At 35.4% G+C, this 15,761-nt stretch overlaps 1 protein-coding gene across 3 annotated transcripts in view; it reads right to left on the reverse strand.

Annotated features, from left to right (window-relative positions):
* LOC135477509 (uncharacterized) overlaps nt 1–14,698 on the reverse strand; it is a 43,572-nt gene extending 28,874 nt beyond the window's left edge. The window contains exons 1-2 of one of the 3 annotated variants that reach the window (XM_064757634.1): nt 14,647–14,698; nt 1,374–1,608 (exon numbers count right to left, since the gene is read on the reverse strand). In XM_064757634.1, coding sequence (XP_064613704.1) covers nt 1,374–1,564 — 191 coding nt within the window. In that variant the 5' untranslated portion in view covers nt 1,565–1,608; nt 14,647–14,698. Of the gene's footprint in view, nt 1–1,373; nt 1,609–4,903; nt 5,003–11,599; nt 11,796–14,646 lie in introns of those variants that run through there. The other 2 variants (XM_064757635.1, XM_064757636.1) reach the window with 2 other exon arrangements.
* Nucleotides 14,699–15,761: the final 1,063 nt, after the last annotated feature.

Raw genomic sequence — 15,761 nt, forward strand, 5'->3', positions numbered from 1 at the left:
GGTATTTGAAAATATTTTTGTATGGTGGGTATTTGGGACCAACTTTTGGTATTTATCGCTGTTACATAATAATGTTCTAAATAAGAACGTTATGCTTGTGTAATAACTTTGTTTGAATGGAAATTTCTTGTTTATATATAAACATATGCATTTAACCTAAATTATGATAATATTTATGAACATGTTAAAAATATAAATACGATAAAAATTGAGGTTTAATACATTTGTTAGCTGAAAAGAAATTCTAGTGCAAAAATATTTATTAATTTGTGCTACATTCTCATCTATGACGTTATTAAATAAAGATTATAAATACCAATAATAGGTAGTCCCAAATACCCACCATACAAAAATTATTTTCAAGTGTCTTTTTCTCCTTAAGGAAAAATCTTACAAAAATATTGAAGACCATATTTAGGAATAACTTTTCGCACTATTCCATCTGAACCTTGTCATTCTTATGTTTCATCAACCTTTAAAATAGAAATGGACAACTGAACTACACGAACAAGTACACCATACTTGGCTTGACATTTGATGATAAAAACATGTACACACAAATATTAATAAAGATGCAATCAGTGGAGCAGCGGGCAGACTACACGTAGAGACATATCATTCTACATGTATTTCATACAACGAACTTTGAATAATCACAAAAGCTTTATCAATAAAATGATACATGTAAGTACTTTGTAATGTCCCCTCTTACTGTAGGTTTCAATGATAAAAAACAATTAATCAAACATCACAAAAAGAAACAAAAAAAAAAACTTGCAACTGGCCCGATAAGGTTTAAGAATAATTCAGAATCAAGCAAAATTTGTCAGTTTCAAAATGATACGTGTAATCATGCCATAAAAGAAATTTTCACAGTGGTGATCAGTCTTATACATGTACACGTATGTTGTACTCGACACTGGATGCCAGGGGAAAATCACGGACCTTCAAATGGCAGGGTGGGAAGGTTTGGCAGCAACCTGCAGATGGTCGTGGGTTTCCCCCAGGCTCTGCTTGGTTTCATCCCACCATAATGCCAGTTGCCGTCGTATAAGTGAAATATTCTTGATTACAGCGTAAAACACCAATCAAAGAAATACATAAATCAAAAGGCAGGTTCCTGGTGAATTTTCTCCATGTAACATGTAAAGTACACAAAAACATCTACATCTATACCATACTGGTGAGAAAAAATGTGGCCTGTTACAAAACAAAGGACTACCCAAATGGCCCATAATAGCCGTCAACCAAATAGCAAATAGTCACCCAGGCTGCATGAAAAATTGAAACAGAAAGTTAACCATTCCTGGGCTCAACACCACAGTGTATACATGAAATTGATAATATCAACAAATCCTACAATATATACATACATGTCCTGCTTGCGAGGCTTGTTTTGTGTTAGTTTCAGCTGCTGGTTCAATTTGGTTTTTTCCTCCATGGACAGTTGGGATAGACGAGATGGCAGAGATCGAAATGTCTCATGGATACCCTCTGGGCCTCCCTTGTCAGTCATCTCCCTTGAGGCCAGAGGCCACTCCGCACAAAGCGGTGAACCCTTCATGGGGAACGCAAGGCTATCACCTGTGAGTGTTGAAGTGCTGTCGCCTGCAAACATATCAGAGAAGCAATCGTTACTTGCATTTCTACCAAAAATTTACACAATTTAATTCAAATACACCTACAACATGTATTACATGTGCATGCAGGATAATTAGGCAGAGAATAATTCAATCCAATGCATCCGTTAAAGGGTCTCTGAGGCAGGGTGTTTAGCGTGCTAATGCAGTGCATGTACTCAGGAGCCTCTCGCCAAATCGGCCCATGTTGCCTTCCCCTCTAATCTTACGTGGGTCTGTGTCAGCAACCTGCAAACGGTCGTGGGTTCCTACGGATTCCTCCCACCCATAATGCTCAGGGCACTCTTGTATGTATATGTGAAATATCACATTGAGTATGATGTAAAACACAGAACAAACACTTATAAAATTGTTCAACAAACACACATGAAGTGCCCCATCTCAGTCACTGCTTAAATAGTACATGTACCTGTTGTACACATAGTCTTCTGGGCATGATAACATGTCCTCACAGTAAGCCTTACAACTGACTCTGTAGCTGATTTTTTGTTTCAGAAGAGTTTTGTGCACACAAACATAAGGGCATCAAAACGTGACAGTTTTAATTACACGAATGTACTTGACCTAAACAGTACATGTAAACATCACGAAACATGAATATTACATAGTAATTGTGTGTACGTGTACAATTTGTCCAAAATTACACTCAACTTATATCCACACACTGTAAACATGAATGACCTTTTCCAGGAAATGGAAACTCATTTGTTCTAAAAATTCTAAAAAAACACTGTTTACAGTGTTTGGTCTTTTTCTGCACTCCAATCCGCTCCCCCTTCCGACCCCCACCCCCCACCCCAAAACTTTTTCCTCTAATTCCTTATCAGAAATCAGATATAACAAATAAAACAATTCTCATAGATAATTTCATAGATAAGTGAGTTCCCCCTAAATTACTTGTTCAGGAATAGACATGTAAACATGCAAATTAACCACAAATTATTCACAAATGCAATAAATACATACAGTATAGTTGTTCACTTCCTCCACTCAATAATGGCTGACTGTAAAGCTCAGTTTCTAAAACTGTTTTAACCTAGGCATCATTAATCCATGGTACCTGCATGCACCCTGATTCTTCTAAAATTTGAGACAGATATTAGTAGTGTTGAAAGTAAAATATTACATTTCTTTACCAGTCTTTTGGAAAGATAAAGATATGAATAAGTTGATCAATAGATGGCTTAACCAAGTGAGAAAAAAAGAAACTCAATATTCCTGCAAGATTGTATATATTGGCTAAATGAGCAGACCAGGAGTCACAAAAATTTAGAAGAAATAGGGCATACATGTACATGCACATGTGCATGTGTAAGAACACAAAGAGGATTAAGCAGAAACTACAAATCATACACATGTAAAGTTTTTACTTTTTAATGATTTATTTGATTTGTTGTTAAAGGCTGAGACAGCACCTGGCTATAACATATTTCTGTCGAAAGCAGGATTCTCCAGCTTTCTAAAAAGTATCATACTTATTTTAACGAGATTTCACTGAATAACATGTAGAAAAAAAGGTCAATACTGCACAAATGGCTGGTGTGAATCGAGGCAGGCAGCTTGAGATTTTATCCAGTCAAACAAGTTGTTATCAGATTGCGCGGCTGAATCTGTGACATAGCCTTTACCCATTCACTCCATGAAGTCACATAGGGTAACACAGAACCACTGAGTAAGACATCATTTTAAGACCGTTTACACCGATTTAGAACATGCACATTTAGCTTGACACAATAGAGAAAAAAATCTAAGTTATAGCACCAAAAGTAATATTTTAAGACCTCTAAAAATGCATTTTGAGGTAAAATGACAACAGGCAACTATAATGTCCACAGAACAAGGTGTAAACTGTCTCAACAGAGAACAAGGTGTAAAATGAGAACCAGGTGTTGTATCTTCAACATGCTTGTCCATCTTCCCAAGCATAATCAGAAAGCACGAAGAGCTAGCACTAGTTATTGCAAAGAACACAACAATATTTTTATTTAACTCCTCAAACTTTTGACATTTCATGGCTACTTATGCACCTTTGGAGGCACAAACTACACGTGCATTAGCCACCTTGGTTAGGTTGTCCAATGTCAAGGTTTCACCAAATTTATCTGTCTATGTGTAGAATAGTGCCATCAGAATACAACTGAATAGAAAAAAAAAATATTTAACACATACAAAAAGATTGAAGAATTACACACTACATGTACATGTATGTCACACGAAAAAATCATGATAAGTGTTATAAGCCACATACATGTATGTGTAGTTAAGTATCTTTCACATACAGGATTGTACAATACACAACACTATCAGAATTTCTGGAATTGATACCTCTGATAAAAATGTTAGACGTCAGCTACAGTGACCTGGCAGCTAGAACAACCACTTGCACTCATGCTTGAGGATTATAACAAGAAATGTATTTATAAAAAAAAACCCAGTGTCTAAACAGTCCTGTTTAAGGCCCTTTTATTTGAGCAGCCCCATTTCCTCTGAATTCCTGTCACTACTCTCATGTTTATTAAAGTGTTGTATTTATCTATTTGATAGGTGTTTTGCACCGTACTCAAGAACATTTCATATGAAACCCAAACATGTGTCCAGAGACATGTAGCACTAACTTTCCATTTCACTGGGTGTAAACTTGATTGGTGAATCGACAGTTTTTGGCTAAAGCTTCTGATTCAAACTCTGCTGCACAGAGAAAAATTACCTCTGCTAAATTTGACTTATCTACTTGATCTTTAGAACTCTTCCTCAGCTATATTTGGGTCATACATGTACTGTAAATCTTTAACCTTTTCAACCGCAAAGGTAGTGTTTTAAGTGGAATTTGTGCAATTATTATTAAAATGACGTTAAAAATGATTTGTTTGTGTCTCTTAAGACGCAAGCTTCATAAAAGATAATGAAGCTTGCTCACACTTCATAAAGGGTACAGTAAGTGAGGATTCGTTCGTCTCACTGAAGATGCAAGCTTCAGCATAAAAAAGTGAAAATTATTTCTCTACACCACACAGTTCTTTCAGGAGGTTTCAAAATATTGGTTTCAGAGGCAGAGGAAAAGACTGAAGATTCAGGGTATGTATATTGTACATGCAGATTGTAAATATTAAAAGAACAGGTAAGTGTCAAACTTAAGTACCTGTACACCTTTAAACGCCTTTATGTCTGTACCTGTGTATGGTACGGCATACACTTAAGTATGCCTACTAGACACATACATGTACATTCTTATGTAATGTGTACTATGAAAATGTAATACTTACCCGTGCAGGCACCAGTATGTACTAGCTGCTATCCCGTACCAAGTGAAATTTAACTTCTTGAGGTTTAGAATTAGACAATTTCACACCTGTGCCAAAAAATGGCGGACAGCGCAAAACACCAGTGGCAGGCTACAGCGCCACGCCTTATAAACTGAGCAAAATAAAGTATGTCACATGGTCTGAAGCCTGACCTGGCTTCCTTACACTGTATGAAATAAATGCTATAGCGCATGCTAAGTGCCTCGTTCAGACTTCCCCCAGTACTGCATTGACGAAAAGCCCTTGGAATTTACAATGTACAGCATAACCCAGTTAGGAAAGTAGGCCTATGGTTCAAGTATATAGCCTTTAAATATATACATTACATACATACATGTGGTGTAGTCCAAGGTGTTAACGTATGAGCTACAATGACTACAATATTAAATCAAGAAGACGGCATGTAACTGTATACAGGCAGATGTAGACAATCAAATATCCATAATGCTAAATGATAACTTTGAGTTCATCAAGCACACTTGGCCAAAAAAAAAAAAAACAAAAAAAAAAACAGTTGAATTTGGCAATTGCTTATTAACAGTTTAATGGGATACATAATCTAGATATCATATATACACTGTAAATCTTCAACCTTTTCAACCATTAAAGCACTTTTTTTAAGAGGAATTAATACATACATTTATTATGAAAGTGATGATTAGCTCATCTCACTTAAGATGCAAACTTCGGCATAAAACAGTGAAAATTATTTCTCTCCACTCCAGAATGTTTCGAAATACTGGTCACAGAGGTCGTTGAAAAGGTTTTAAAATTAGGGTATTCTTGAGGAACAACTTACTATATGACTGTAATTGTTTAGATAATGTACAAATTTTATTATGTCACAATTTCGAGTATTACATACATGTCTACATGCAGTACAGCATGTACACTAATCAAACACACAGTATACATATTATATATCTACACATAAAATGTACATGTGGCATAATGAAAGGGACAAATATAAATTCCAACAATTTCTGCCGTAAATGTATATAAACTGCCAATTTCATAAACATAATTGCAATATCAGCAGATCTAGAGGAAAGAATAAGTTGCTGACTAGGTAAGAAAGTCTGTTAATGAATATCCCCTTGCCAGACAAAAAAAAAACAAAACAAAAAAAACAATACAATAATGAATACTTACATGTAATTGTCAGATCTACAGGCTGTGAAGTGAATTCACAGGATAAAAGGCACACACCTATCTGTGCATGAACTTCCCTATAGAATGTGTACAGGGGATGTAGGCTATGAAAGGTGTATCTGCCAACACTTACATCTACTTCTCAGAATTGACCTTGATGACACAGTCACATGACAACTGGGGTTCAGGCAAGGTCAAGGTCAGATGTTCAAAGCCTAGGGTGCTCATGATTGGGTGAAAGCACCCATGTCACCATACTCGCCTGACCACTAATTGGTCGATCTAAGCTGGCAAGTTGCAACACCAAACAACATGTAGCTTTCCTGGTAATGAAGATTTCAATGCATATATATATATATATATATATATATATATATATATATATATATATATACACACAGATAAGGCCACGCCAATTTAGACTTGTTTCACAAGCAGAATAATCCATTTTTCAATGTTGTCAGAGGGCATGAAATAAAAATAAAACTTCAAAATAATCTAATTTGGAGGGAATGTAGACTGTGCAAGAGATATTTTCCTGTTGAAGGTATATCTACATGATTTAGGGCATTGAAAAAGAAACTGACAAAATAAAAAACTGGACTTTCAGTTTAATTTATTTTTTTGGACAAGTCTTTATGAAGAGGATATGTACAGTGAGAGCCTGTATAAAACACTGAGATACAGCGAATACAGGTTAATGGATTCAATTTTTCACATTCTCTAGAACTCTTTCCAACCTAAACTCCTACAATGTGCATGTACATGTATGTATATATACTGTATCTAATGTAGGACAGATAAGGTGTACATATACGTACCCTATCGGAATTGTGTTATCGGCCAGCTCCCGCAAGACACATCTACATGTACATCAGTATTATTTTCACCTTACAAGCACGCACATGTACAAATATCCCATTTCTTCTCAAATTTGGTGCACCTGGTCTCCTCAGTTTAGTCAGTATATATATATATATATATATATATATATATATATATATATATATATATATATATATATACATATTTCTAGCAGGAATACTGATTTTCTTTTTTCTCACATGGTAAGGTTAGACCATCTAATGAACAACATACTCATACCTTTACTTTTCCATAAGGCATGTAATGAAATGTAATATTCCACTTTCAACACCACTAATACCCGTTCCAAATTTTAGCAGAATTAGGGTACAGTGTGTATATGTACATCTGAAGCTAAGCTGACATGTAAGTGTACAAGTGTTGAAGCTGTTAGCATCAAGGGACAAAATGTACATTAATTCTTTCACTCTGGTCTTTTTGAAAGTTTTATATAATATTAATAATGATGTATTAAACTGAGCCCACGTACGTCATATTGTATAAAGATGGCCTTATATACATGTATCTGACAAATACTCATAATTCCCAACACCTTAACATGACTGATCTAGATATATTACACATTTCCATGTTGTGACACAATGACACATGAAATTCAATAAATTTCACACAGTTTTTTAAACACACTGGATGACATTAATTTTTTGTCAAGGTGATAACTTTGAACAGTTTGAAATGACATATACATGTATATACTGTATCATATGATATATTGTAATTAGGTCAAATATTAGCATTGTTCAAGTGACACATTTTGCTTGATCCTAACATGATTTAGCTAACTTACAGGGCTGTATAAGATATTTTTTTTGTGAAGTTTGATTACATGTACTGGACATTTTTAACCATTTCAACTAGTTTAATACTTTTTTTAGTGGAATTTATGCACACAATTATTATGAAAATTTATGTCACTAAAGACGTACATGTAAGCTTCATAAAACCGCAAATTACTTCTCTACACTCCGCAGTTCTTCCAGGATGTTTCATTTAAAATATTGGTTTCAGGGGTGTTTGAAAAGGTTGAAAAATTTAAGCCTTGACATCAAAAGTATGATTTTAAGGTCTTAATGTGCTTTAGGTGAACTAAACCAAACTTTAAGGTGAAATACAATACACACATGTACATAAAGATCCCATATATTCCTCACAACCCTACATGTAAATCACAAGGCATGTGTGCACAATTTGTGACTTTACTTCATGTAACATGCATGAAACAAAACAAGAAAACCCTAGGCTTTGTTAGGAATACTGTACATGTACATGTGTGCATTAGCCAGTGACCTGTCCACTTGGACAAGCAATATAGAATATTGGGGTTTAATTTTATAACTACAGGTGCATGTGTTTGAACTCTCTGTCTGAAGCACCATATTTCCATGGAAAGCATGACAGAAAGAATTGAAATCTCTTTACCCTGCTCAAACAGAAAGCCGTCAAGAAGAACTGTTTGGACACAAAAGGCTGTAATTTTCACATTTCTGGTTAAGACTTGATCTGCAGGTACATGTACGTCTTACTACAGGCCTATTTCCCACAAATCATAATGAAAAACAAACTTGTAACAAAAAACAAAGTAAGTATACACATGTATGTGAATCGTAGAAACAAAGAAACCACTTCCACAGTAGTATAAAATTCATTATTGCAGTATTATTAAAAGTACATGAACATAAATATGCAGTAATTTCATCCTTCACAACATTTCATCATCCCGTTCATGCTACATGACCTTCACATTCCAGAGTTCTGGACTTTTCTAGACTATGACATCATAACTAGGAAATACACATACATGTGAATTATGAAGGGATAAAAGAACACACCACAACCACATCCCTTATTTTATTATGTTGTTTTGTTACTGAAAGCATACATTTTCAAATCAAGGAAATAAGACCTTGATTTTACCCACTGAAATTTTCTTCTCATTTTGTCTAGTTCTGACCTAACCTTTTGTTGCCTGAATAGAAGTGTTTTATAGATCTTAGAAAGGTATTCTGGAGGTTGTTTAAAATTAAAGATAAATGATAATTAAAATAAATGATAATTAAAACAAAATGATAATTAAAATATCTACATACGGAAAAACAAATTTTAAGTCCTGGAGCCAATTCCACAATGCCATTTCTGACTTAATTCAAAATTTATAATCTTTCCAAACGTCTCAGTTTTTGGTGCTGAAAGTTGAAATTTGGATACATTTTGCTTTAGATAACACCCTTGAGGTGGAAAAAAAGTTATCGATGGTAAGATTTTATGACGTACCATGTATTTATTTGCTTCTAAAAATGCAAATTCATTTTCCAAACTTACATGTTGTTCAAAAATTGTGTAACACTGTATAATTTTAGGCCTAATTAAAAAAACGAAAAAAAAAAAAAAAAAGAACAACAAAAGAAAATATTAAACAATAAAACTACTGAACTCCATAAATAATGTTTGATGCTGCTTTTTTTTTTCTTTGTTTCTTTCTTTTGCCTTAAATGAGAATTGTTCCTCTCTGGCTGTATGTGGGAAGGTCTGCCAAAAACCTGCGGATGGTCGTGGGTTTCCCCCCGGGCTCTGCCCAGTTTCCACCCACCATAATGCTGGCCGCCGTCATATAAGTGAAATATTCTTGAGTACGGCGTAAAACACCAATCAAATAAATAAATAAATTAAATGAGAATTGTATTTAGTTTTTAACATAAACATATACTACATCTAAATACAGCTAAGGTCATTCATGTTCCTAAGAATTGCTGTAAAATAGGCCCAATTATGTGTAAATTATTATGCTTTATATTTTGAATGAATGAATGATTATGGCTTTATGCCACATCGGCAATATTTCTGCCATATCGCAGGAAGAACAAGTTGAAAACAGGAGGCTGTGATTGGTTTTTTTTTAAATGTTCGGACATGTTTAAACCCAGTTAAGAAGAACCAAAACAGTTAAAAGTTGAAAACCACCATGTTTTTTAAAGTATATCTAGAAAGCTGTATATGTATATATCTCCTAATTTATGTATCAATAATAATTAAAATTTGCACTTTATGATAAAGGTCAATGGTCCTTGAGTGTTTTGTGACAGCATCCCCAGTGATGTGGTCAAATAAATCACATACAGAGTTGACTGTGTAGAACCTGTGCCGAACATGGACAAAGTCTACACAGTCAACCAGGATATGCTTGATACCGTATTCAGCCTCACATCCAACACAATCGGGAGCACTGCTCCCATCGAGAATAAAACTGTACGTTAGAGAATGCCCACTTCACATTTTGACAATTGAAATCTGAGTGTACCATCACAATGGCACACTCCCACACACCTGTAGATGCATGGACTGTACTTAAACACTCAATATTTCGGAAACCCTCTTACGTCAGCTTCTAAAAATTTACACACTCAGAAGCCATTATGTCCTAAGTATACAGTCAAAATTTCAATTTCATCCTTTTAGATTTCTGCTCATGGTACCAAAATCAAAATAAACAGTCATAAATGCATGTTCCAGATATTTCAAAATGATGTTCTACCTTGTTTTACTTGAAAAGGTGATCAATTGGTACTCCATTTTCTCGGTAGACAACGCACAAACGTTTCTTCCATGAACTGATTGAGTCTCGAATCTCCTTAAGAGTAATTTTTTCCCAGCAATCCTTCATGAATGCTTTTAGTTCCTCTTCAGTGAATTTTTTCGCACTGTACTCATGACACCTGACGAGTGAGGCTACGTTTTCTTTCTTACCCTGTGTACAGACTACTAAAGCTATGACCTTGAAAACTTGTCAGTATATTAACAAAATCATGTCATTTGAATGTCTCAAGTTTGAAAGGGTTTGAACAAAGGATAATGGAGCAATGCAGCATCAAAGTAAGGCCCATTTTTTTATGCCCACCCGATATAATAGCATGCAATGTAAGTCTTCACTAGTTTGCACTATTAATTCTGTGAGAAGCCATTTCATGGAAGTCGGAACCAAAGAAATCTTGGGTTGGCTAGTCAGCTATGGGTAATTTAGCCAACCACCTTCGACATGTACTAAGCAGGTTATATTAAAAATAAAAGTCTAAACTATGTCACAAAAGTAAAACGGTCAAATGCTTAGCCTGCTCACCATAACTTGCTGTCACAAAGCAATGTACTCCACAGCAATCAGATCAGATGAATTATGATGATAAATACCTATATCGGATAACTTTCAAAAATGTAAATGAATTGAAAGTGAAAGTGAAAACAAAACCAATAGCTGCATGCATATCATTATGGGTGCTTTGTAAAAGACTTTCTTTCTGATTTATACCTATTTTTACCCAATCAATAAGCAAACTTTCTAAAATGGGTCACATTAAATGCTTTTAAATCCAAATTTGCCTTATCATAGCCAACTCCGGATGTCATGAAGGATTTTGTGCTAACTTTCAATATCAACGACAAAAAACCTTAGTTCACAGCCAAATATTTTCCTTGTGAAATGGCTTAGGCTTATTAGAGTAGTCGGCTAGGGTTAGCCTAAAAATTAGACTTCTTTGTAAAATAGGCCTCAGACATTTTTAAGCATCGATCTACATGTACCTTTACTGCATATTGGTGTGTGAAATCATGCAGCCCCAAATTATAACTTACCTTATTCAATATCAACACATAAGAATCTGAGGTAAAACACGTATCACAAAACCCAGAGTTATAGTAATTTCAAGGTAGACTCAACAAGCCACATCTGCATGCATGCATAAGCTGAAGGGTCATATAGGTGTAGGTGTATGAATGCGAGCGCTGGAACTTCCTGTTTTATGTAGGGCAGACTTAAGTCATGGGATCTGTCTATTGTAACTATTCATTTACACTGTTTAGGTACAACGTACACATTTATACACTTGTTCAGACAGGACAATCTAACTTTAGGGGCATGCCTACTTTTTAACACAACTTAATGGTATTTAAAGTCATGAACTTTTACATGTCGTGTCGCAGATAGACAGAAATGGAGAGAGAGATATGGAGGAAGAGGGGAGGAGGGGGAGAGAGGGCGAGGTGGGAGGGAGGGAGAGGGAGGGCGGCCGGAGATCAAGAGAGAGAGGGCGGGCGGGAGTGAGGGAGAGAGAGAGCAACAGTCAAAATCATATGCAGCCAAATTTTCATACCCATAGGACATGTAGGTGCCCAAATAAAGTTAATGGAAAAAACAAAAAAAAAAAAAAAAAAAAAAAAAAAAAAAAGGCCAAATTAAGATGACCTAAACAAACATGTTTATTTTGATCAATTTCAATGAAAATGTATGATACTAATTTCTCAATCAATATCCTTATTATTAGGTCTCATATAATTTACCCTAATTTAAGATGTATTTCTACATTTTCTTAACCCTAGCCCAAATCATGGGCCTTGAAGGGTGTTGAAATTATGAAGCTTTGAATGTCAAAAGTACATCTATGGACAATACTAATCATGATACGATAGTGGAATTTTTTTAGAATTACAAAAATGACAAACTGTTACAAAACAATTAATACTCCATTTTATCTTTACATACGCATGTAATTTAAATATACTGGCACACCTCATTGGTGAAGAGTGTACAGCCCTATATTCTTAGGAATGAATGGGTGATTATGACTTAACGCCTCATTTCAGCCATGTCGTGGCAAACACATTTTTTGGTATAACTAGGCTGCCATGTACATGTGCATATGCATGTCTACAGGCTCAAAAATCAGCATGTTGGCAATATGCAGTTACAAAATATGCACTTACAAAATCCACATGTACAGCATAGATAATATACCCAATGTACACAATGTCACTATAGAAGTACACATAAATACACATTGTAACTCTTTTTGTACTTTTCGCATACCTATTTTTCACTTTTACACATGTATTAATTAAAACTTAATTCAAACATCTAATTTACATTTTCAGCCATGCTGCACACGTATGTTTGTACATGCTACATGCAGGAACATAACTTGTTCACCACTAGAGGAAAATAAGCAGGGCTGGCTACATTCACTACAACCAGGAAACCACCCACGTCATGTGACAATTAGCCTCATCTCATATGAAAAGTCAAATGGAAATCATGGGATTCTGATTTGTTCTCACAATGTAGAAATACTTAAACTTTTTTTTTTTTTTATACCAAGCGCTAACAAAGTCGTATCTGGCTTAGGTCAAAATATAAAAAACCCATCGCACTGTAACATTCTAACATTCATAAGATGGTCAAAAGATCTATGGCTCAAAATCAAGCTCTAAAACTGTACATTTTAACATGCCCATTCCAGGTTCCACAAAGCCAGGTTTGACTGAAAATTTTTGAAATGAACTTTAAAAACTTACATTTGTGCAGAGAGAGTTAAATTTGGAACGCTTAACAAGTGTTTTACTTACCAGAACAAATTATATCAGAATTTGAACCGCTTCATTTATCTGTGTATCATGCTGTCTTTAAATTTAAAATGCTGACTTACATGTAAATCAAGAATTGCTTTGTGGAATTGGCCCTAGCACTTTGTCTAATGCAGTTATTATTTCTTCAAGGGGCCCCTTTAGCAAAGTTGTTAGTGTACTAGTAGAGCGCAATGACCCAGGAGCCTCTCATCAATGCAGTGGCTGTGAGACTGCAGTACTACTTTCATCTTAGAAGCCACCATTACAAAATTGAAGCATAAAATCCAGCAACAGTTGAATGGCTAGATCAGCCTCAGTGGTGCCTATATTTATTTCTAATTTTTGCTTTAGAACTGAGAATGAATCTAGCTGTAAAACAATCCCACTGTATTTCTGTAAACTGGTGAAGTCAAAATCACTAGCAATATCTTTTAAGATAGTCATGCATTTTCAGACCCAACCCAGCTATTTCAGGCCACTGGTTTTGAAAGTTTAGCCAATTTAATGAAAAGGCAACTGTTTCTTTGGCCAAATTTCAACTTCGAGCACACTTACATATTTGTACTTTCTTTGTTGTCATTAAGTTTCAGGCATATGGAGCTATAAAGTTATATGGTACCTCTTGTTAAAGTTCTTTCTTGTGACTTATTTAAAAAGAGTTTTCACCTCTATGGTTTCAATCAATTTTATGGATAAACAGAATAGCATGGTCTTATTTTATTCAAAGTACATGTATGTCCTCACAATCTTAAAATGAATTTTAAGATGCCCTACAAATATGGAAAGTAATCACTGTTGATGTTTGGCATATAAGCCTGAAAAGAATAGTAATAATTTAACACAGGTGTTTATAGCTGTATAAGTTCATCGCCTACTAGGCTACATATTCTGATTTCAAGTACATATGGCATGTTTGTCCTCTGGGTTTATTCCATCCTTGGTATGCATGTACCAGAATCCTAGCATCTCATATCAAGGACTTGTTTTTGTTCTCAAATTATTTTGCTCTGTCTGCCTTATGTTAATTATATCTGCTGTAGAAGAGTGTGGAACTGATGGAACACCAATTACAACAGGTGATGTCAACAAATTTCAAGTTTTATGCTCCAATGATCAGGCGACTTGAATCACGCGATCACTTCACAGCAATGAATCGACAATGTTTTAGTCAACACTTCACCTCCTTCACCTTCCAGACTTTTCTGGACTATGTCATCATCACTGTGTAATTCATACCCTGAGATAGTAAGATCAACAAACACGAACGTATTCATACTTACAGACAAGCAGTGATTCATAATTTTCGTGTACACCTTTTCGTCAACGTTGGTCTTGCGACATCGAAGTAAGTTTACCTCAAAATCGAAAGAGGACTACAAAGGGGGAATAACTCCATTGAATGCTTTTTTTTTTTTTTCTTTTTTCAAAAATTTGCAGCGCGTATGAATAGAGATCAGAAATACGACGAAGATGGCACATTGCTTATTATTTTCACGGATGCAACAGATAAACCGATACCCATTTATATACATGTAGAGAAAATGTCAGGATATCAATGATAAATAGAATATTGCACAGTGCAGGTTGAATACCCTAAATATTATTCTCGTGAAAGCTAGAAATTTCTCTGTCTGACTTATTCAAAGGTCTGTGGGTGGAGGAAACTGAGTATAGGGATAAACCATTGTCTTTTGGCATGTTCTAAGGTAACAAAAGCTATAAAGACGGCCCCATCGGCATATTACCAAGCTCCCTGTAACTGTCACTAGTTGAGGAGCTCAAGTGAAAATTCAGAGCGTGGAAATCTAGAAGTTCCATGTCCGTGGAAGGCCACATTGTAGTTGCTAGTCACACACATTTAAACCGAGCCATGTCTCACTTCTGTATCTGTATACAAGCATATAAGTTTTTTTTTTCTTATTTTGAGGCTGTTTCAGTTCATTTGCTGGACTTAAGCAATCCAGTTTATCACTGGAAGAAAGCGCTTGTGACATTGTGTGACCTGCGGTTGTGGCAGAGAAGAGGTTTGGTGATTACTTACACACAAAGCCATAGGAGGCCATTGCAATGAGCCATGTCTCACTTTCCCCAACATATTCCGGTATATGCATTTATTTCTTATTTAGGCTGTTTCAGTTCATTTCACTCGGCTTAATGGCCGGTTTATCACTGAAGAAAGCTGACCATGACATTGAGGATATCAGTGTCGATACACCTCACCACCTGTCCCGGTAACAAAAAATCTTGCAGCAGCAGGTGAAATCGCACAATTTATTAATTTATTTATTTGATTGCTGTTTTACGCCGTACTCAAGAATATTTCACTTATACGACGGCGGCCAGCATTATGGTGGGTGGAAACCGGGCACAGCCCGGGGGAAAACCCCCGACCATC

The sequence above is a fragment of the Liolophura sinensis genome, chromosome 11 (genome assembly GCF_032854445.1).
Source record: "Liolophura sinensis isolate JHLJ2023 chromosome 11, CUHK_Ljap_v2, whole genome shotgun sequence".
NCBI classification, from domain to species: Eukaryota; Metazoa; Mollusca; class Polyplacophora; order Chitonida; family Chitonidae; genus Liolophura; species Liolophura sinensis.